General features: G+C 43.8%; 1 protein-coding gene across 2 annotated transcripts in view; it reads right to left on the bottom strand.

The window, feature by feature from the left end:
* The window catches only part of LOC126470111 (cell cycle checkpoint protein RAD17), a 135,425-nt gene that overhangs the window by 43,897 nt on the left and 66,984 nt on the right, over positions 1-24,544 (bottom strand). For both annotated transcript variants that reach the window (XM_050097715.1, XM_050097716.1), the window contains exon 9: positions 17,029-17,255. In XM_050097715.1, the coding sequence (XP_049953672.1) occupies positions 17,029-17,255 (227 nt within the window). The remainder of the gene's footprint in view (positions 1-17,028; positions 17,256-24,544) is intronic.

Below are 24,544 nucleotides of genomic sequence, written 5' to 3'. Positions count from 1 at the left end.
AGATATTTTTATACTGTCATTTTGATAGCTTTACTTATATTGGCACTTAGATATTGCTGATGCCATCTTTTTGGAAGGACTACTTGGACATAGGTGCAAATTTCTTTGGTTTACTTATTTTTCATGTTGTGTAGTTTCTTCCATATGCCTACAATTTTCAACAGTTATTTTTGTAGATCGATAGGTTACGTTAGGATTTTGCAGTTTAGTGCGTCATCTAACTGACCAATTTTTAATCATGGAATATTTAATTAATGATTTTATTAATAAATAATACATTTCTACAACATATAGAACAGAAATTCACTATGGTATACTATATATAATTATATTATAGGTATTTGACAGTTGATGCATCTGTTGGTTTTTATCAAACAATTACTGTAAGTTCACTTATATAGTATTGTCTTTAATACTTATTTCATTTTGAATCTGTCTTTTGTATTCGTAAAGTTGGTAAGTTGATGATGCTATCATTGCTGTTTATGCGTACAGGCTGAAGGTGGTGAATTGAGTCTTAAACTGGTTGTAATATAATAAAATAACATCATAATGATGACTGCAGGAGTTTCATTTTATTACATACAAGAAAATAGGGTGCAAATATGAAAGAGGAACAGATTCAGCTTTTTCCTTACACTTTACATTATCTTGCTAGAAAAACCGCATATGCATTCCTTCACACTGAGTGAGATGGTGAGGTTAGAAAAATGTTTAGTATCATCCACCATATAATAAATAACAAACAAAAGTTTCAATGAACAATGTTGTTTCACTGTATTTAAAACAGAAAGCAATTTATCAACTCGAACTCTGTTCCACCCAAGTAGCATTTCTACAACAACTATCGCTTAGGAAGTAGGCTTGTAGAGTTTTGAGAGATGATGGTTATTTTGAACCCCACCACACGTATTTTGTAAATATCTTGTGTAACTGTATTATGTGATGGGGTACCCTATTCAACTTTCAATTGGTTTTTCTTGCAATTTGAAAACTATAGTTGGCCTTTGTTCCTTGATAGCAGACAACTGTTGGTGACTAATTACCAATATTTTGCCAAATGGATTTTTAATTGATTTATGCGCACATAAGAGACTGTACACATACTGAAACTTGTTACACTAGAAAAACATTTCCGCAACAATTTCACAAGACCAATAAACTCACATAAAAATGACACCCTTCTGAAAGCAGTTTCGATGACTTGAGATTCCACAGCATCCCACACAACTGAAATAAAACTTGCTGCTGCAGGAAATTCAGTGGTTTTGCAGAATCTGAAGCAGTAATGTGTTGTACGTATAACTGAACAATGCACCTGAAGAAACTTGTTTTTTCACTTTTATTATTCCTTGAGCCAAGGGCTGATGTTCATTGGTTGTATTATAGAAATGCAGCTTTACCTATGACACACAATTTCAGTTTCTCCATCCTCTCAGCATTGGTGCAAGTGAGTACTGTCACTTACCACCATGGCAATTGTACATTAGAAGAATTGTCAGCCAGAAATTTGAAGCATAGGCAAATTGGGTGCATTAAATATGACATGTTCTTCATACTGTACCATGGAGCATTCTACAACATTATTTTGCCACGCAGTATCATCATCATCATCATCATCATCATCATGTACAGATTTGGCCTTCCCACAGACATTCAGTAAACAGCCTGCCATGTTGATTAAACCAATTAAACATGAACACACAGATGATTACTGCATCTTGTTTGCAATTTCTAGAGCCTTTGTTTGAATTAATGGCCCACTTTGAGAAAATGACACAGCTGCAGCTTGGAGTAACCATTGAAATAAAACATTTTCCAGAGCTTTCACTCTCGGGGCTAAAAATGCATATCAATTTCAAAGAATGCATCTCAAACATATTTTGCCATTTCACACTGTACATAGTTTTAGATGGAAGCATCTCAATCAGCTTTTATTTTACATCAAAAACAGATATCCAGTTAACAGTGTCAGCTGTAATTTCCTGGACATCTGTCCATTTCCTAGAGTATCTTCTCTTGGAGCACTGTTGGATGATGTAGTCCATGGTCTACTCTGTTGCTCTACAGTCTCATTCGGGGCTATTGACAAAACCCCAGCTGTATACAGCAGCCCCCATTTCTGGTACGGTTTGTTCGGATCATGTTAAGGGAGTGCCAAACCTGGCTGTGTGGGAGACCCTGGCACAATATAGTTAGGTCCTGGACAGAAACTGTTACACTTCCATTTATCTTTCCATGATCCTGTGGGAACTTCCTTACATCCTAACCTTGCACATGTGTCCCTATGGTACCCTAGTACACAGAGCGGTAGACCAAGATGCGGAGTGGCATGTGACGACAACTTTTAGAGATTTGTGTAATCACTCCACCATGCCATTAGCAGCAGGGTGGTAGCTTGTCGTGAAATGTATGAGCTTGCTGCAAGTTGCAGCGAGAGTCTTAAATAAACAAGATGTGAACTGCCACCTGCTGTTAGTGGTGATGTGGCCAGGGCACCAGAAACGTGATACCCATGTGTGTATAAAGGCTTTCCCCACTTTGCCTGCAGTTGTGTCAGACAGAGGTACTGCTTCAGGCCACCAGGTGAACCTATCGATGATAGTAAGAAGATACCGGGCCTTTGGATGACAGCAGGGGCCTACGATATTCATACAAACAGGGCGTTCCCATAAGAGTGTGCAAAAATTTAACAGGACACAGAGAATGCTCCACTGAACAATTTGAGGTAGGAAACCCGAGGTCGGATATGGAGATATGGAAGTAAACATGTCTACCGCATTGTCTAGCATTACTGTTTTCCATCTTATTCACAACTAACATGCATAGAAGTTTACATGTACTGTGCTGTTAATTTACATGTACATTCTTTATTTCCTGCAAGAAACAAGGATGATGAGTCTGATTACAAGGAAGTTATGATGCAGGTTTTGTTTACTTTAGTTGCCCCTAAGGTCGCTCTGTTGTGTTGTATTTACATTGTCCCATGACAGAATGTAGTACGGATCAATGACATATCCATTCATCATTCAGTGCTATTCAGAGACATACAGTACAATATAATGGAGCAGTACCTGCACAGTTTCGCTGAACTCACTGACAAGCATCTTGTGTATGTGGAAGTACATTGCAACGCTCTCACTGCTGAAAGGCTGTACAGGGAACAATTTTCTAACAGGCATCATCTGTAATGATGAGCATTTATTTCTCTTGCTCGATGAATGCGAGAGACTAGTTCATTGGAAAGAAGAAACGACACCCACTTTAGAAGAGGATGTGCTGGAACGGGCTGCAGAAGACCCCCACTACAAGTACTGGTCGTATTGCATGCGAAATGGGCGCTGCACATACTAGCATGTTGCTAGTACTCCAGGGACAACAATTACAGCCATATCACTCTCAATGAGTCCATGCAGTGGTTGTGACTGACTTTGCACCAAGAGTCGCATTGTGTCAGTGCTCCAAATCGTGCTGTTCATTGACAAGCCCTTATTTGACCATGATGGTCTTTCAAACAGCACCAATAGCCATGTGTGGGATGAGGGAAACCCTTACGCTATAACAGAGTCACACCACCAAGTATGGTTTGTTGTGAATATCTGGGACATTCTCACTGGGTCATATCTTCTACCTGGCCATCTGAGTGGCCACCTGTACTTGTGAAGTTCATGCAAGTATTTCTACACCAGTTGTTGGAGAACACACACTTGGCTGTTCACTGAATCCCCTTAATTATTTCCTATTGGGGTATATAAAGTCACTTGTGTATGAGACCCAAGTCGATACGGAGATTGAATTAGTTGCCAGAATTTTAGCTGCCTGTGGTATGATTCAAAACACACCAGGGGTGGGTTGGTCGGCGTTGAAGAGACCAAATAGCAAGGTCATCAGTCCCTTGTTTCAAAGATGGTCCATTCGGACAGAGTTACGTCTCAGAAGAGTATAACGATAAAATGTAAAAGTGCAGCCGTGTTGTCAATGGTGAAAACAAAAGGAGAGAAGTCAGCAAGTGGGCAACCCCAAGGCTATGCTAGAGGCAGGAAATATCCCACCTCTGATGCAATACAGGCAAGACCACCTGATATTCAAAAGCATTCAACCCCTATAATGTAAAAGTGCATATTGTAAAAGGAGACTAACCAAAACTAAAATGCGATAAAAACAGAGTAAAAGGGAGAGAAAAAGAGGATCTTGGCCAGGGACGGGAGGCATCAATCCCCAAACACAGCTTACAATGGGAGACAACCCAACCCTCACTACCCTGCCCCTATTCCAGAAGAAGATTAAAAACCTTAGAACCGAAAATAAAAACCACTTTCACAGAGGAAACTGAGAACCAGTTCAACCATCCGGGAATCGTCTGCCAATATTAAAGGTAAAGTGCAGGGAAGTCTGTACTTACTACGCAGAGCCAAAAGAAGGGTGCATTCCACCAAAATGTGGGCTACTGACTATAAGGCTCCACTACTATAAAGTGGGGGTGGCTCATTAAGCAAAAGAAAACCATGGGTCAGCCTGGTATAGCCTATGCGGAGATGACACAGTGTGGTCGAGTCCTTTCAGGAGAGGCTGAAGGAAGAACGCCACAGGACAGGTGTCACCTTAATCGCACGAAGTTTACTAGACAGGGAGGTAGCCTCCCGAGAGTTGGCCCATGATTGTGCAAAGTGGGATTTGATATGAAGCCGTAAATCTGCTACAGGAGGGGGTTGCAGAAAAGGGGGGTTAGTGACTGCTCCTCCAGCCACACAATCAGCAAGCTCATTACCTAGGATACCCACATGGCCAGGGACCCAAAGGAAGTCAACGGAACAAGCAGCATGGTGAAGATCAGCAGGACTGTCACAGATGTCCGAGACCAAAGGATGGTGGGAAAAACACCAGTCAATAGCCTGAAAGCCACTTATTGAGTCTGTACATAACAAAAAGCAATTGAGTTGGGACTGTTTAATAAAAGTAAGGGCCTGGGAAACTGCCATCAATTCTGCAGTAAACACCCCACATGCAGTTGGCGGGAGATGATTTTCCATGCCAACAGAGGATATGAAGGCATATACTACACGATCAGCAGATTTAGACCATCGGTGTAAAAAAAAACCAGCATCCTGAAACTCCCATAAAATTTGGCGGGAAAAACAATGGAACACCATCAGTGGAACGGAATCTTTCAGACCTCGGCGGAGGTCCATCCGAATCCGGGGCCGAGGAACTAACCAAGGAGGGGGGAAGGGAGGGGTGTTGGGGAGGGAACGTGGGAGACAGGACAAAGAAGGAACCTGAAAATCACAGTGAAGAGACGCAAGGCGGAGCCCAGCCGGTAACTTGTCTGAGGGCGGGAATCATGTGGATGATGGCCTTGGTCTGGGAACAGGATATAATAGGAAGGATGACTGGGAGAGGAATGAGCAGCGATTGCATAAGAAACCAGAAGCTGGGACTGCCGAACAGAAAGGGGGGAGGGGGAGCATGGGAGATCCCAGCTTCAACCAGGAGACTATCATCAGGGCTAGTAGGGAAGGAACTGGTGGCCAAATGGATACCACGATGGTGGACTGGATACAGCAGGTGCATTGTGGAAGGAGCAGCCTAACCATAAACTTGACAACCATAGTCCAAGTGAGACAGCACTAAAACCCGATAAAAGCGGACAAGAGTGGAATGATCCGCACCCCAAGAGGTGTCAGCAAGAAAGCGAAGGACACAGAGTTTACAGAAACATCCTATCTTCAGAAGTCTGATATGAGGCAGCCAAGTGGGCTTGTTGTTAAAAAGAAGACCCAGGAAATGAAACTGTGGGACCACAGGTAATCGATGTGCATCAACCTAGAGCTCTGGATCGGGGTGGACTGTAGTATGGCGACAGAAGTGGACCACCCACAGTTTTAAAGGAGAGAATTGAAATCCGTGTGAGAGCGTCCATGCAGAGGCACACCAAATAGCACCCTGAAGCTACCGCTTTGCAGAGGCCATCGAAGAGGAACCAACCCAAATGTAGAAATCATCCACATATACAGCAGGGGTGACCAAAGGACCAACGGAGGCCACAAGTCCAGTAATGAGGAAAAGAAGTACACTCAATACGGAACCCTGTGGGATGCCATTCTCCTGGGTCTGTGGAGAACTAAAAATTGTACCACCCTGAACCCTGAACGACCGATGGAACTGGAACTGGCAGATAAAAATCTGGATTGGGACCTGAAGACACCGCCCATGAAGTGTAAGTGAGATACGATGGCGCCAAACTGTGTCATAGGCCTTGCAAACGTCAAAAAATACTGCAACCAAATGGCGGCGCTGGGAAAAAGCCTGCCGAACTGCGGATTCCAACCGAAGTAAATGATCGATCGGAGACCGTCCTTCTCGGAAGCCACACCGGTAAGGGGACAATAAATCCCCAGATTCGAGGACCCAATTGAGCCAATGGGCAACCATCCGTTCAAGTAACTTGCAAACAATGTTTTCCACACTAATTGGTCAACAGCTTTAGACAAACAGGGGGTTCTTACCAGGTTTAAGGATGGGAACCATGATGCTATCCCTCCATTGAGAAGGGAAGTCACCCTGAAGCCAAATACGGTTAAGCACACAGAGAAGAAGATGTCGTTGTGGAGCACTGAGATGTTGAAGCAATTGGTTATGAATGGAGTCTGGGCCAGGGGCTGTATCATGAGAAGAAGAAAGTGTGAAAAGAAGTTCCCATTCAGTAAAATGTTCGTTGCAAGATTCCGACAGACAAGTAGTAAAACATAAGGCGGAAGCTTCGGCTCGCTGTTTCTGGTGAAGGAAAGCAGCCGGATAGCAGGCTGATGCTGATGCTGTTGCGAAATGGGTCACAAAATGTCCCATGAGAATCAAAGGGTCCGTGCAAAGGCCATCCGGAAGAGCAAGGCCCAAGAGGGGAGACTGCCGATGGCAACCTTAAAAAGAGCGAAGTGTAACCCATACCCATGACATAGGGACAGTAGAACCAAGGGAAGAAACAAAGCGTTCCCAACACACCCGTTTGCTCCGTTTGATTAAGTAACGGGCTTTGGTGCAAAGGTGTTTAAAGGTAATAAAATTGGCAGAGGATGGGTGCCTGTTAAGGTGTTGCAAATCTCGATGGCAATCACAGATGGCAATGGCTATGGCAATGGCAATGGCTGTACTCCACCGCGAGACTTGCCAGCAGTGAAATGGTCCAGATGAGCATGGGATAGCAAAGCTAGCAGTGCGAACAATCGCATCAGACATGTCACGTAGGACATCATCAATACAACCCGACAAAGAGGGAGAAAAAAAAAAACCTGTGCAGTATACAGGGGCGTTGGAAAGACAGGTGTAAGAGTCCTGTCAGGAGGGAGATAAAGATTGCAAACTGTGACCCCAGAGTCCAGATGGACCCTAACAGCAACCGCTTCCAATGTAGTTTGAAGAGGAATCCACATGCTAACAACGTCCATACAGACCAACGTACAAATGCCACCAGAGGCCCGCCGGGAGCTGACCCGATTTCAACAGAACGCTTGGAACGCACGGAGGGTCAGTGAGTGATCATCAGTAAAACGAGATTCCTGTAGAACCACACAAGCTGCAGAGTAAAACGAAATAACGGATTTCAACTCCAGAAGGTGACGGTAATATCCATTACATTTCCATTGGATAACCACAGAATGATGATTCAAGTGGGAGGTGATCAGGCTAAAGCCAGTCATGCTGCTGGGTCACCATCTGTCAAGGACAAGGAGGGGGTGACACCCATGAAGAGGAGGTCAGAGCTAGGTTGGGATGGGACCACTGGCGACATCAGAGGCCCCTTGTCCCGGGACTTATGTTTCTTCTTCTTTTCTGTTTGAGATTGAGAAGGGCTATGCTGCAAAAAGGAGCCAGCTGCAGCAAAATCTGTAACAGAAAAAGAGTAGGTGACCTGGGGGACCACAGACTGTGGTTCCGTGGTCGTTGTGTGTCAGCAGACCAGAAGGTGCCGGGAACACTTCTCTGGATGGGGAGAGGGAGCGGCGCCCAGAGGTGAGGGTGTGGGAACAGCAGGGGAGGGGGGGGGGGGGGGGAGGAGAGGGGTTCGAGACTGGGGTAAGGAAGGGGGAGGAAGGGGTGAAGATGTAACTAAAGCATAGCTAGATGTCATTGACACAGGATGAAGACATGTATACTTTTTCGAGACTCAGTGTAGGTTAGACAATCAAAGGACTTATACTCCTGTATTTTCTTTTCCTACTTATAAGTCGGGCAATCCGGTGAATGTGGAGAATGATTGCCATAACAACTAACACACACAGGAGGGGGAGCACAGGAACTCCCCTCATGGAGTGGATGTCCACAGTCACCACAGATAGGGGTCTGCAAACAGCGGGAAGACATGTGTCCAAAACGCAAGCACTTAAAACATCTCATAGGTGATGGGATGTATGGATTCGTGTCACATCAATAAACCATGATCTTGACCTTCTCAGGGAGGGTATCCCCTTCAAAGGCCAGGATAAAGACACTAGTATCAGTGCGATTGTCCTTCAGGCCCTTCTGAACATGACAAACAACGTGAACACCATGCTGTCCTAGATTGTCCCTAAGTTCTTCATCGGTTTGAAGGATGAGGTCCCTGTGAAAAATTACACCTTGAACCATATTCAAAGAGTGGTGGGGGAGGGGAGGGGGAGGGGGTAATGGACACATGAATTGTGCCAAGATGGTCACAGGCACAAAGGGCCGCAGACTGGGCAGCTGAAGCAGTTCTGACCAACAACGAACCCGACCACATCTTGCTCAGAGAATCCACTTTACCAAACTTGTCTTGAATGTGTTCCACAATAAATAAAGGTTTGGTATTGGTGAAAGCATCCCCATCAGTCCTGGTGCAAACCAGATAGTGGGGGAAAGGTTTCGCCTTGAGCCAACGAGCCTGACCCTCCTCCCAGGGGATAGCCATGGAAGGGAAGGCCAAAGGGGAAGAAGAAGCAGCACTAAAAGAATCATTTACATTCAAAGAGACGGCCGTAGAAGAACGGCCAGAGTTCTGGACCCATACGTGTTTCATTTGCATAACATCCACCCTGATACCACCCATTCCAATCAGGTGCTCTCCCCACGGGTGGCACCCAGCCACAGCAAGGGCCGTCTGGCACGATGGCCATTGCTGGGAGTTCCGATGCTCCAGGATGACAAGCAACCACTCCTAGGCTTACATGAGGAGGTCACAGCTCAGGTACCAGAAGTGTGGTTCCTGTAATTTCAGGGGGCTCAACCAAAAGGGTGCATAGCGACCCCACCACACGGGTTGGCTACTGTACTGGCTATGTACCCGAGCATCAGACGATGATATGAAGGAAAAGACGGAAGGAACTAGGAGGGCACACGCTGGGGACACTAGATAAGGTGCTATTCCCCAAATGGCTCACACTACGGAATAGAAATTTAGTAATGGAGGTCAAACCCAGAAAGAAACCAGAGAATGCCAAAAAGGATGAGGTAATTACTCAACAAAAACCAAACCGCAAAGCCAACATAACCAGGAGGATAGCGGGGCCAACACAAACAAGGACACTAAGAGAGGGAGAGGAGAGGGCAGAGGGGAAGGAGCAAGTACAGGAAAGTAGGGGAAGGAGCAAGTACAGGAAAGTAGGGGAAGGAGCAAGTACAGGAAAGTAGGGGAAGGAGCAAGGACAGGAAAGTAGGGGAGGGGAAAGGAAATGTAATCCGGGAAAGAAGAAAGGCTGCAATACCTCGGGGCCCCGTGCTAGCCATGCATGTCCTTATGAAAGGACCATGAGCCCCCTGGGGGGCACATCAGGGGTATTTATCAGGGTACATCAGAATCTTGTTCGCCAATGTCATGCCACCATTGAGGTTGATGGCTGTCACTTTCTGAACATTTTGTAAGATACAGTACAAATGGTATGTACATTGTGTCAATGATGGCATCTGCACTTAACTGCAACTAATGTAAATAAAGAATTACACATGAATGTGATTTTATTCCTATTACCTCGTTAAGCTGGCTTCTCGAACCATGGGTTTCCTACCTTAAATTGTACAGTGGAGCAGCCTCTATGTCCTGTTACAGTTTCTCACGCTCTTATGGAAACACCTTGTATAAGGGAGAAGGATTGGTCCAACAGGTGGAAGGAGGGCATTGGGGCACATACACGCCTGCCTACTTTAGAGCACTGGCATGTGATGTAAGCGCAAGCCCTATTGGTGCAGTAGTGCTGGATTCTGCGACAGACAGAACTACCCTGCACAACTGCAGCAGTCCCATGGACATCACAGTAGGCTACGCCATGCAAATGTTTGAAGGCTGCTTTGCAGAAATCTGGGGGAAGGTACAACAGATGTGCTCCGAAGGGCGGAGCGGGGAGAGTGGTAAGGGTGTACAGTCGCTAATGAAGGGTGACTGTTGTCCATTCTAGCTATATTCCAGACATCAGTGGTGAGATGCGCAATATACGCCTGCTGCTGGAATTGGCATGGCAAGATCTGCATGCCCTCTTTGTGCCAGAAACCCATGGTCAAGGAGCAGTGGTCAGTAAAAATCGTTCAACGGCACCCCTCCACTGAGGGGCAGAAATACCTACTTGTTTCATAAACAGTGAGGAGCTCATGATCACATGTGGCCCAATGCTGTTGCAGCTCCATAAGTTTCGTTGAAAAAATGCCAAGCGTTACTAAGTCCCTTCAACGCACAGTTGCAGAACTGCACCTATGGCAGACTGACTGGTGTCAGCGACAATTGCGAGTGAAGCCGTTAGGTGGGGATGCGCTAGAAGAGTAGCTTGCAAGAGATCGTGCTTGGTTTGTTCAAAACTGCTCAACATTTGTGCCATCAAGCGAATGGTCCCACTGCTGTTTTTCGTGGTCGCCTTAGAGTGCGGCCATGAGTGACACTTGCATGCTCACAGCCTCCTTTAGGTGGTGCCTGGAAAAATCCACCATCCCAAGGAACCTGCAGAGTTCATTGCATGTAATGGGATGTGGGAGCTCGGACCCAGTCGAGACCTTCTTGTCAAGGTGGTGAGAGCATGCAGACAATAGCCTGTGGCCCAGGAAGTTGATCTCCAGAACATCAAAAACACACTTCTCCAAGTTGATAATGATACCAGCCTCCTGGAAGCAAGAGAATACCTCCTGGAGGTGCCCGGCAGTGCTCCACAAGATTGTGTGAAAAAATCAGGATAACGTTCAAGTAGATGAAACACCCCGACATACTACGTAGAACATTGTCAAGGAAACATGTCCATGTCTGGGCAGTGTATGGAGGCTAAATGGCCACTAAGGCACTCTCAAAGAGGCCAAACGGTGTAATGAAGCCTTCTTCTCTATGTCTTCAGTGGCAACCGGTATCTGTGTACACGCTTTTGTACATTCCACTTCACTGAAAATGGCTGCGCCACACAAATCATTGATATAATTGAGCAAAAGCAGAAGGGGATAACAACAACAACAACAACAATATGGCACTGTTCTGAAGTTAAGTGCCTGAAAGTACCCACACAGCATCACATACCACCTTTCTTTGGCACAAGGTGTAGGGCGGCTATGTAACATTAACTCGTTTGGAATGAGCATGTCAGTCGTTTGGCATTGACGCAGAAAGTGGTCATCATGGAGCTCTTTCTGTCACATGTTCCTGTTCAGAAAAATCCTGAGGCTGCCTTTAGGCAGTGCATGGTGGAGAGAGGTTGCACCACTTCAGTCTGCTTTTCTTGAGGCTGATTCGTGTCGTCTGCTGTTGTTGTCCACTGAAGCAACCAGGTGGTGAGCATGCATGCACTGTAGCATGTCACCACAATCGCTTCAGAAGAGAGGCTTGACACTTCAATAGGACACCACATTCCAACACAGGTCTACAAGACTTAAGATGGGTGGGTGAATGAGTGGTGTTCAGTATGGTGCAGTTTGCAAGTATTCTTGGGAGTATGGGAGCACGAAGCTCATTCTAAACACTAATTGTGGCCTGTTGTCACCTCAGATATGGCAGCACATTGTCTGCAAAGGGCATGGAGAAAAGGTATTGGGGCAAGTTTTAGCATTCCAATCATAAGGCCTTCATCATATCTGAAAGGTCTGACACAGAAACATACATATTCTATCTTTGCATAGCATAAATACTTTGGGTGCTGAAGATGTAAAAAATTAAGTGCTTTCATATGTTTGAAGGTGAGGAATCCAAATGAGATTCTATAGCAATTTGGTTTGCCCGAGTCCACCACCTAAAAGATCATGACAGACAAAGAGTCAGTAAGGTTTCAGTGTTTTGAATGACATAGAAACAGTAAGAGAAGTGGATAATTGTATTTTCCAATGTTGAAAAGTATCTTTTGGAATGAATCAAACACATCCTCAAAAATATTCCCACACGTGGGCCATTGATGAAAGGAAAAGGTCATGACTGCCACGAAATGGACTACAGAACTTGACAGGTAACAATGGTCCATTAGGAGCTTCTTAAACATGACAAGTTTGTCTTTTCAAAGTGGCTGGGGTAATCATATCTCTGTATCAAGGTGCGTGTAATGATCTGCCAATTCTTTTAGAAGGGTATATAATCAGGTAACACACTGTGAAGAAGGCTAGTTTGTTTTTAAGTGTCTTCTGGATAAAACCGTTATGTTTCAATGGAAGGAGTTTGAAAACTATAAATATATTCATGTTACCAAATTGGAAAAATATAGTTAACATTTTTAATCAGGTGTACCACTGCACACAATTTTTTAGATAATTATGTTATAGTTCCAAGGCCTGTGTTTAACACAACTAGATCTATTGCATGCAGCCGAATGAAAATGAAACAGATGGAAAAAGTAATTAAAATATTTATTTTGAAAGTTATAACCATAAATGTTATAAATTTATCCCACTGAGACAAGATTATCAATGCCTTCCTGGAAAAATGTTTTCGTTTACCTACAAAACCACGATCATTCCCAGGTATGCACCTCTTTGTCGAAGCAAATCTATGGTCATGAATGCCTTTCTTCAGGACTCCAAAAATGGAAACCACATGGGGAGAGGTTGGGAGCGTATGGAGGGTGTGCAAGGCCTTCCCCGTGAAACTTTTGCAGCGTAGTCTAAACAACCTTGACAACATGTGGAGAGGTGTATAGGTGCGTGCGTGCGTGTGTGTGTGTGTGTGTGTGTGTGTGTGTGTGTGTGTGTGTGTGTGTGTGTGTGTGTGTGCGTGTGAGTGCAGTGAAGTCTACATTGGTGAAACTGGGAGACCCATTAGTGCTGACTTTTTGGAGCATGATAATTACATACAACTGGGACATAAAAAAAGTCAGTTGTGGCAAAACATCACTAGAAATGTGACCATCCTATCCATTTTCAAGAACCTCACATGCTTGTTCGGCAGCCGTGGTAGCAGCAACAGAAAATAAGAGAGACTATTGAAATAATTAAGTGCCCTAACAACATGAACAGGGACAATGGCTAAAAGTTACATTTGGCCTGGCTGCTGGTTATTTCAGCCTGACGGACCGTGTGTTCACCAGCTGGCTGCACCACCTGACCCAGGTTTGACAGGGAGATGGTGGCCGTGAGAGGACTGCTGAGCAGCCTTAATGTCTTGCTGTAGAAAAACAATATCCCCTGGATACAAGCTACCTGTTTGCTGTTGTCTTACAATTACCAATAAGAGATGCCCACCAATCACTTACCAGAATGGCATAGGCAACAGACAGCCGACATGCTACATTCTACCAATTAACTACTAGAGTTGTCCAGGTTAGCACAGGCAATAACATCCTAGCTACTTTCATATCCGTAACCTCAACCTTATTGATAAGGTAACCTGAATCCACCCAGCTTTCGCTCCCATACAACAAAGTTTGTCGAAAGATTGAACGGTGCACAGATAAATTAGTCTTAGTACTGACTTCCTTCTTGCAGAAGAGAGTAGATCATAGCCGAGCGCTCACTGCATTAGCTTTGCTACACCTCACTTCCAGTTCTTTCACTATGTTGCCATCCTGTGAGAATATGCATCCTAACTACTTGAAACCGCCCACCTGTTCTAACTTTGTTCCTCCTATTTGGCACTCAATCCATTTATATCTCTTTCCCACTGCCATTACTTTCATTTTAGAGATGTTGATCTTCATACCATAGTCCTTACATTTCTGATCTAGCTCTGAAATATTACTTTGCAAACTTTCAGTCGAATCTGCCATCACAACTAAGTCATCCGCATATGCGAGACTGCTTATTTTGTGTTCACATATCTTAATCTCACCCAGCCAGTTTATTGTTTTCAACATATGATCCATAAATAATATGAACAACAGTGGAGACAGGTTGCAGCCTTGTCTTACGCCTGAGACTACTCTGAACCATGAACTCAATTTACCGTCAACTCTAACTGCTGCCTGACTATCTATGTAAAGACCTTTAATTGCTTGCAAAAGTTTGCCTCCTATTCCATAATCTCGTAGAACAGACAATAACTTCCTTCTAGGAACCCGGTCATATGCCTTTTCTAGATCTATAAAGCATAGATACAATTCCCTGTTCCACTCATAACACTTTTCCATTATTTGCCGTAAGCTAAAGATCTGGTCCTGACAACCTCTAAGAGGCCTAAACCCACACTGATTTTCATCCAATTTGTCCTCAACTAATACTCGCACTTTCCTTTCAACAATACCTGAGAAGATTTTACCCACAACGCTGATTAAAGAGATACCTTTGTAGTTGTTACAATCTTTTCTGTTTCCATGTTTAAAGATTGGTGTGATTACTGGTTTCGTCCAGTCTGATGGAACCTGTCCTGACTCCTACGCCATTTAAGTATCCTGTGTAGCCATTTAAGGCCTGACATTCCACTGTATTTGATAAGTTCCGACTTAATTTCATCCACCCCAGCCGCTTTATTTCACTGCAATATATTGACCATTTTCTCCACTTCCTGAAATGTGATCCTATTTCCATCATCATTCCTATCCCATTGTACATCGAAATCTGAAACATTACTGATCGTATTTTCACCTACATTGAGCAACTCTTCAAAATATTCCTTCCATCTGCCCAAGGTATCAAAAGGATTCACCAGCAGTTTTCCTGACCTGTCCATAATACTTGTCATTTCCTTCTTACCTCCCTTTCGAAGACTGCTAATTACACTCCACAATGGTTTTCCAGCAGCTTGACCCAAAGTCTCCAACCTGTTTCCAAAGTCTTCCCAAGATTTCTTCTTGGATGCTGCAATTATCTGTTTGGCTTTGTTTCTTTCTTCAACATAACTTTCTCTGTCTACCTGAGTTCTAGTATGTAGCCATTTTTGATACGCCTTCTTTTTCCTTTTACAGGCTGCCTTGACTGTGTCATTCCACCAAGCTGTTTGCTTCATCCTACCTTTACACACTACTGTTTCAAGATATTCTTTAGCCACTTCTAGTACTGTGTCCCTGTACCTTGTCCATTCCTTTTCCAATGACTGTAATTGACTACATTCAACTAAGTGGCACCTTTCTGAGATCACTGTTATGTACTTCCTTATCCTGAAGTTTCTCCACTCTTATCCTCCTACATATGGACCTGACCTGCTGCACTTTCGGCCTCACAATACCAATTTCACTGCAGATTAAATAGTGATCAGTGTCATTAAAGAATCCCCTGAATACACGTGTGTCCCTCACAGCCTTCCTAAATTCCTGATCTGTTATTATATAGTCAATGACAGATCTGGTTCCCCTGCCTTCCCAAGTATACTGGTGAATGTTCTTATGTTTAAAAAAGGAACTTGTGATTACTAAGCCCATACTGGCACAGAAATCCAAGAGTTGTTTCCCATTCCTGTTGGCCTCCATATCCTCTCCAAATTTACCCATAACCTTTTCATACCCTTCTGTTCGATTTCCAATCCTGGCATTAAAATCACCCATGAGCAAAACACTGTCCTTGTCCTTTACTCTAACAACTACGTCACTGAGTGCGTCATAAAAACTATCCATCTTATCTTGATCTGTCCCTTCACAATGTGAATATACTGACACAATCCTAATTTTCTTGTTAGACACTGTCAAATCTATCCACATCAGTCGTTCGTTTACGTACCTTATTGCAACTATGCTGGATTCTATTTCTTTCCTGATGTAAAGCCCTACATCCCATTGTGCTATTCCTGCTTTGACTCCTGACAGGTAAACCTTGTATTCTCCCACTTCCTCTTCTTTCTCACCCCTTACCCGAATGTCACTAACAGCTAAAACGTCCAACCCCATCTTACTTGCAGCCTCTGCCAACTCTACCTTCTCCCCAGAGTAGCCCCCATTGATATTAATAGCTCCCCATTTTGTTACCATTCATTTGCCGAGTCGTATCTTAGGAGTCCCTGGTTTGTCAATTAGAGGTGGGACTCCGTCACCTCCAACGGTCCAAGGCATATTGCTCTGACTGTTGCCAGAATCATATTTAAAGTACCAAGGAAGCAGGTTGCTAGCCTTACTTGCCCCGGGTCCCATTGGGTTTCACCCCTAACGGTTGAGGGACTAACCGGTGGATTTGGTAGTCTTTGCCGTCTGAGCACAAAGGTGACCATGACTCAGAATATGTCCGAGATGCCCAGCCTTATTCCAAAGTAACTGGTATCCTGACTGTCAGGACCACTTACTTGGTCACTCATACGTTGCCCGTGGTTCATGAACTAGGACATGACAACAGGAACCCACACCATGGACCATACAGTCACTCCTCCATAAAATTCTCTTCAAACTGTCCAGTGACATCCAAGATATGTGACGTTGATAGCCACCAGATAGCCGAAAATGACAGTACATAAAGGAAGACATTCATCAGTACACAGCAGTGTACCACCTTGAAGATGACCACAGCAAGTCTGTCAAACTGTCAGCAATTTAGCTGTTTTAGTAGTTACAATGATGTGGACCAATATCAAAAATTATTTTAACCAAAAAAGAGTTTCCAGATAGTTCTAATCAGTAAAATCCAAAGAATTTACTACGTCTAGTAACTAATGGATGCTTGTATTACTCATGAAATTGTCACAAATAAAATCCATAAAAATACATTTTCACTCACCCACCACAATGATGACAATATATCAGATTCACTCATGTAATCAGCGGCATTAGCAATATCATGTATGCTGTGAAATATTTTTGCATAATTGCAAAACATTAAATTAACAAACTGTCTGCGAAACTGAAAGTATTTGTCACATATTTCTACAGGCTTGTGTTCAAGTTCTCCCTGAAGTTCAGAGCCATGCTTCACTTTATTGTCCTGTGCAACACCAATGGTTTCACCTGCAAATAAGAAAAATAAACTTAATATCGTCAACCTCAAAGTCTCATTCATAAAAGTACACAGATATCAAAACAATGGGCAAACATTTCAATATTTTTGGGTTGGTTACATCGATCATTCATAAGTGGCAAATATCATATACTATTTCAATAAAGGAAGTTAATCTACTACATAATGTCCTGCATATTTGTCAGCATAACAGCGAGGCTTAACTTTCATTGTTGATAGATTGTACGAGTACAGTAAGTTGTATTAAACTATGTATTATTGTGTGTGTTACATGTGTTGCCCAGTAGAATAGTAACTAAATTCAGGTATAAAATTTTGTTAAGAACCAATGGAGACAGCTACGTGGGGCACATCCATTGGTTACCCAATTGTGCAGTAACTGTGTCAACATGTGTGGAAGTACTAACAAGCTGTGGGATTTCATTAGACTCTGTGACAGTGAAGCCAAGAATACCCCATTCAGCAGTTCGACAACAGTGCAGAACAGATCAAACATGCTACTGTAACAAGGCTCAATGCAGTAACTTCACTTAGAGGTACCATAAGCATACCTTTTAGGATGTGAACTTCACATAAAGGAACATTCTGAAACCCTGAAATTAACATTACAGCAGCTGAGAGCATTGACAGGCTCAGAAAAAGAGAGCACATTCGGTCACCAGTGTGTGTGTGTGTGTGTGTGTGTGTGTGTGTGTGTGTGTGTGTGTGTGTGTGTGTGGGCGCGCTATAGAAACTCCACCCTTCTCAAGCTCATTCTGAGAGTTAGGCCCATCCATCTGCATTATAGATACTGATGGAAGACTAGCTTTATTAAGTTGCAGGACTCTCTGATGAATTCAGCAAGTGTTTACAAGTTGCTGCCAACTTGGGAGTCCATGGCTGCAAATATATAGCCATCCAGCTATGGAGAGGACTTCTGATCTGCAAACTGCAAACCACTGCCCTGCCTGTCACAATGGTCATGACTGAGGATGGGGGCCGGGCTGGTCTTCCATGCAGGAAAAATCGATCTGTCCTTCTGTGACCTGTTCAACTTAAGGTGCTGGGCACCTGTGTCACTGCTGCTGGGGCAGTACAAGTACCATCCTACGATCTGTATGTTGGGACTGCCACCTGGGTTGTCCTTCATGTTGCTGCTGGGTCTTCCGCCTACACATCATCTCAATAACTGACATCCAGGGCATGCAGATTCCTGGGGCTGAGCCTAGCGCAGCTTCACACACAGAGCGCTGAGCTCTGATGGCTTCCACAGCAAATTCCTTGCCAGGCACAGATGTGTGACCTCTCACTACCGAGCAGCACGGGCTCAGCATGGTCACTGCTAGGCAGTAGCAGGAAGAAGACGGGGTGACTGTAAAACTCTCATCAATAAACAATCATAAATTGAATGATGTTTCACTAGCATCTGGGAGCTCTACAAGATCACTCACCCCTGCTATTTGCTCAACTTCCTAATAACAACGTGGCCCCAGATCGGGTTGTAACACAAGTGAAGGGTGGAACACCATTCAATGGTGGCATACTTGAACATGGCAAGACATTATAAGTTAATTGCAGACAAAAGACAATTAATTTTAAACTACCGGGATTGCTGAACACTGTAGAGGATTGCCAGAAAGAACCACAAAGCTACTGAGAGATAAGTGACAGCAAAACTCAATCAGCATCTCTATGTGGCAGTTAAGCAAGGCAGCTGCTTTTACATAATGTGGTTACATGGTAAGTCCATTGGTATTCTTGTTAAGCACAATGCATAAATTATGAACAAGAGTATTTGTCGTAACCACACACATCATATACTATACATTCAGTCATTTAACTTATATGTGACCAAGCCTCTTTGGTTGGTTTTACAGCAGAGAACTGAATACAAGATTTGTGCTCATCATCTCTGTTCACGCTTAGAGCTGAACTGCATGACGCATCACACAGAAGTTCTCGAGAAACAGTTCATGAAGTATAAAGAGTGTTACACAGTTTTATATTACAGGCTACTAGGGTTTGTGGAGGGGACTCAGTAGATGAAGTTTCGATAAGGAATCCATGTTTGAAAACATACCATTTGAATGTAAAATAAGCTTAAAGATGTGATCACTTTCGAATCTTCCACTTCATGGTACACACACAGTGGAGAAAGTGGATACCAAACTATGTGCCTTACAGGAGCCCAGGGAATGGACACTGTTTCAAGTACTTGTCATCATGCCCTCTCCTAAAGGACGAAGAATGTCCTATCAAAGTTGAGAGTGCGGTGTGTCTACGGAACACCAGTCAATCATCCTAGCTGTTGATGTACCAGTTTCTCGCATCTGTTGTTTTAGTTGGACAAAAATTATACATGTTGACATAATTACAACCGTTACTGACCATGGCACCCTCTTTATAGTGTGTGTGCATACCAAGAATCAGGAGATATGAAAGTGATCTGTTGTTCTAACTTATTTCATATTCTACTGGTATATTTTTGGACAAGAGTTCCTTATCAAAACTTCACCTACTAAGTCCCCTCAGCAACCCCTAAAAGCCTGTAATACGAATTGTGGAACACCCTGTATGTATACATATACCATACTTCTGGCTGTACAATGAGTTAAAGATATTCCAGAACCACTGTAAGCACATTGCTTCTAGTATTACTATTGTATGAATAACCTGAGATAAGGAGGGAATGAGATGGAGGAGGGGAGTGAGAGAAGAGATCAGGTGTACAGTACTAACAGCAGTACACACAGGTAAAGATAGGGGCAGTTGTAATTGCTAGGCTTCTAGTGACCTTGTTCATTATGAGAACATCCCATTTTTAAAGACATTGTTTACATTTTCTCATCTACCATTCATTATTTTAAGTATTATACTTGTTAGCAGTTGTTACTTCAGTAGATCTAAAGAAAGGTGGAGCTCTTTATGAGCTAAAGCAGGCAACATGTGAAGTGGAAAAGCAAGAACAGTTCCATGATTGTCTTATTTTTGAGTTTAATAAGGGTGTAAAAGAAATCCAAGAGCCTAAAAATTTCTATAGAGAAAAATCCACTTCACAGGGAAAACAAGAAATTGGCCCAATTACTTCAGAGAGAGCTATATAATGTGAGCAATTCACCGTATTCCAAAATACCATAGGGTTTTGGGAAAGTCTTTCTGAACATTTTCATCCACCATGATCTATGCCAGTTAAACTCAGAATCAGCAGATTAGGTGGACTGTAATAACCTGCTACTGTGCAACACCTGCACTTGGTGACCAAATTCAAAAATTTGGCAGTTTGACAGCCACAAAAATCAGTAGATAATCATTTGTCAATAGTTACTTGCATATCAAGAGTTAGCTCTTGGATACCATTTGTTGCGGCCCATCGATGGTCGAACCTCGGACTCCAGATGGCCGAGCTGAAGCCAGGGGCCCACCGTGCCATTTCTCGTCAGGAGGCCGAGCAAGTTCAATAGCGTCAAGAGGCAATGCAGAGTGATACAGCAGTATTCGGAAGTATTCCTTTATTCAGCTAGTTTACAGAAGCGTAATATAGGCACACCACCCACGCAGTGTACCGCAAGTCTGGCTGTCTCAGCACTCCTGGACTGCCGACACTGCTGTTGCGGTCATCAAGGCCGCCCGACGATGGAAGTCAGCCACGCTCACCCGACTTGTGCCGCTCTACTGCCCGCAATTCCGGAAACTGTTACAGTCCCCAGTCCCCGCCGCCCTACACACCATTTGGCCTGCTCTGTCTGCCCATGGGGCAAAGGTGGTTGTACTGGTCACCAGTGGCCCTCGGCCGCTGCCCGCTGCTGCTCCCAGGACAGGACCAGACTCGAATCCGCACCCTTCTGGACCCCGTACCACAACTTGTTGCTAGTGGTGCTTGCCATATGGCAACACCCGATGCCATCCCTAATGCTGTTTCAGTGCTGCTGCGTCTCCTGCAGCGTACGCCTCGCTTGGACCCTGGTACACCAGGTGGCAAGAGAACGTGGCCCGTCCTGGACCTGCTGCAGACTGCTGTCACTGCCCTCCTTCAGACAGACCATGCAATCTCCAAGTACCCGGCTTCCATTCCGCCGCGCCCCTGTGCTGTGTTCCCGGAGGCAGAATACAGCCCGAACAAGTACATAGAAACAAAGTACAGGTTTACACAGAATATTTACAACATTACTGCCAGACTGCTCCCTATAAGTGTAGACCAGCACAGGCCCGACCCACTCTCGACTGACCTGGCACATGCCCTCAAGCTAAAAGTATCTGACTATTTATACTGCTTTTCCCCTCACTTCTGACGTAGAGTCAGAGAGAGACAGAAACTACGGCAGGGGTAAATTCCCATACGTCAGCCAGTTACACATCACCACTCCCGGCTCTGGCCTACTGCCTCGCCTCATACATCGTAATAACTTAAAGCAACACTGCAGTTCCCTGCCACGCTGTTGCTCCACTCCAAACAAATCATACGTGCAATATGCCGCTGCAGCTCCACGCTATGTTTACCCTGCCTGGCCTACTGGCTGCTGACTATTACCACACACTGCCAGCGGCCCCAGACTTCATCGCCCAACTGCGCCTTTACTGAATTTTTAACACAATTCCCCTTTCCTGCGACTAATACTAGCGCAGCACACTGGCCCCTTGTGTCAGAAGTTACTAAGGAAAATGGTTCCTTTGTGTCAACATAAAAAAGGAAGAATATAACTTAAAAATCACACGGCTCATCAAAAAAATATCTGTTCAGGCACAGGATACACTATTCAGCACTTGGGATGTAAATAACTGAATATAACTTAAAAATCACATGGCTCATAAAAAAAATATCTGTTCAGGCACAGGATATGCTATTCAGGACTTGGGATGTAAATAACTGTTGACATCAACTGCCAACAGGTCAACACCCAACTAGTGCAACAAAAGAATCCATGCTTACATGACACTCCCATAATGTACGCAGCTACCCAGGACTGTTTGCAAACTGTCTCCCAATCTTGTCGTATCAGGCTTATATCTTTCCCATTTTATTTTAAAAAATCTTTGACAGAACTGTGGTAATGCAGATTCTCATCAACCTTGACCTGATGACTAATTTTCAATGTGGACTAAAGGAATTACACCAGCTCAAATAACAATACATTACTGTTTAATCTGAGTGCTACTTAGATCAAACTAGAATTCTTTTCTGTGGTGCACATGTCCACTGCAATGGACAGCTGATAATGGTCACTTCTTTGGCATTTTCAATCAGTCCCAAGGCTGCAGATGCATGCAGGGTACAGGACCAGTAGAGAGCCTCCACTAGAGTGGGCTGCATGCATTTGCAACCTCAGGACTGTTAAAAAATGGCAAATAAGTGACATTAATGGCTGTGCACTGCAGTGAACAAGTGTACCACAGGGTACATCACAGTAAAATAGGTTAAGAATTTAAGGACTAACCAATGCAGTACTCTAAGTCCAATTTATTTGACTGTAAAATATCTGACAGCCAATTTTAGATAAGAATGACTTCGCGATTGACAATGAATGGGCTTCCAAAAGGATTCAACAGCATGTTTATTAATCCTTTCATCCTCATACTCAATGAGCCAACAGAAGAGTTATATTAGATAGACTCATATCAAAAGCTATTACACTGCTGCAAGAAATGACTTACAGATAACAGTGAACTGATAGTACTGACAGAGGATGTAAGACATACATACATGAAAGTACAGTGGCAGGAAGAAGCACATGACCAAAGGTTCTCCCAGAAAAAAAGATATCTGCATAGACAACAGAAAACTAGGTGTGGAAAGTATTAAGAATGTCTTGTTTTTCTACGAACATACTTCTCAAGTAATAGAACCCAGTATGGTGTCCTCGATGGTGAGTGTTCATCGGAGGTGAGGGTATCATCTGGAGTGCCCCAGGGAAGCGTGGTAGGTCCACCGTTGTTTTCTATCTACATAAATCATCTTTTGGATAGGGTGGATAGCAATGTGTGGCTGTTTGCTGATGATGCTGTGGTGTACAGGAAGGTGTCGTCGTTGAGTGACTGTAGGAGGATACAAGATGACTTGGACAGGATTTGTGATTGGTGTAAAGAATAGCAGCTAACTCTAAATATAGATAAATGTAAATTAATGCAGATGAATAGGAAAAAGAATCTCGTAATGTTTGAATACTCCATTAGTAGTGTAGCGCTTGACACAGTCACGTCGATTAAATATTTGGGCATAACATTGCAGAGCGATATGAAGTGGGACAAGCACGTAATGGCAGTTGTGGGGAAGGCGGATAATCGTCTTCGGTTTATTGGTAGAATTTTGGGAAGATGTGGTTCATCTGTAAAGGAGACTGCTTATAAAACACTAATACGACCTATTCTCGAGTACTGCTGGAGCGTTTGGGATCCCTATCAGGTCGGATTGAGGGAGGACATAGAAGCAATTCAGAGGCAGGCTGCTAGATTTCCGTAACACGAGTGTTACGGAAATGCTTCAGGAACTCGGGTGGGAGTCTCTGGAGGAAAGGAGGCGTTCTTTTCGTGAATCGCTACTGAGGAAATTTAGAGAACCAGGATTTTACTGCCGCCACCTTACATTTCGCGGAAAGACCACAAAGATAAGATAAGAGAGGTTAGGGCTTGTACAGAGGCATATGTTGTTGTTGTTGTGGTCTTCAGTCCTGAGACTGGTTTGATGCAGCTCTCCATGCTACTCTATCCTGCGCAAGCTTCTTCATCTCCCAGTACCTACTGCAACCTACATCCTTCTGAATCTGCTTAGTGTATTCATCTCTTGGTCTCCCTCTACGATTTTTACCCTCCACGCTGCCCTCCAATGCTAAATTTGTGATCCCTTGATGCCTCAAAACATGTCCTATCAACCGATCCCTTCTTCTAGTCAAGTTGTGCCACAAACTTCTCTTCTCCCCAATCCTATTCAATACCTCCTCATTAGTTACGTGATCTACCCAAATACAGAGGCATATAGGCAGTCATTTTTCCCTCGTTCTGTTTGGGGGTGGAACAGGGAGTGAAGATGCTAGTTGTGGTACGAGGTACCCTCCGCCACGCACCGTATGGTGGATTGCGGAGTATGTATGTATGTAGATGTAGATGTGTGAAACCACAATCCCTGCCACGATGGGGGAAAGAACTGGCCTCATTAATTAGGAACTGTATAGCTAAAATGCCAAAGCAATGGCCTAATAGAACTGAATCAATTGCACCTTTAAAACAGACAAGATAAGAATTAAGTGGTGCATCAGATGCATTTGCAAGCAGAGAAATGAAATTGTAAATGTTTGACCAAAGTACTGTC

Source organism: Schistocerca serialis, chromosome 3 (genome assembly GCF_023864345.2).
Source record: "Schistocerca serialis cubense isolate TAMUIC-IGC-003099 chromosome 3, iqSchSeri2.2, whole genome shotgun sequence".
Classification (NCBI taxonomy): Eukaryota; Metazoa; Arthropoda; class Insecta; order Orthoptera; family Acrididae; genus Schistocerca; species Schistocerca serialis.
Note: the sequence above shows the minus strand (reverse complement) of the source record. Positions and strands in the feature narration are given on the sequence as shown.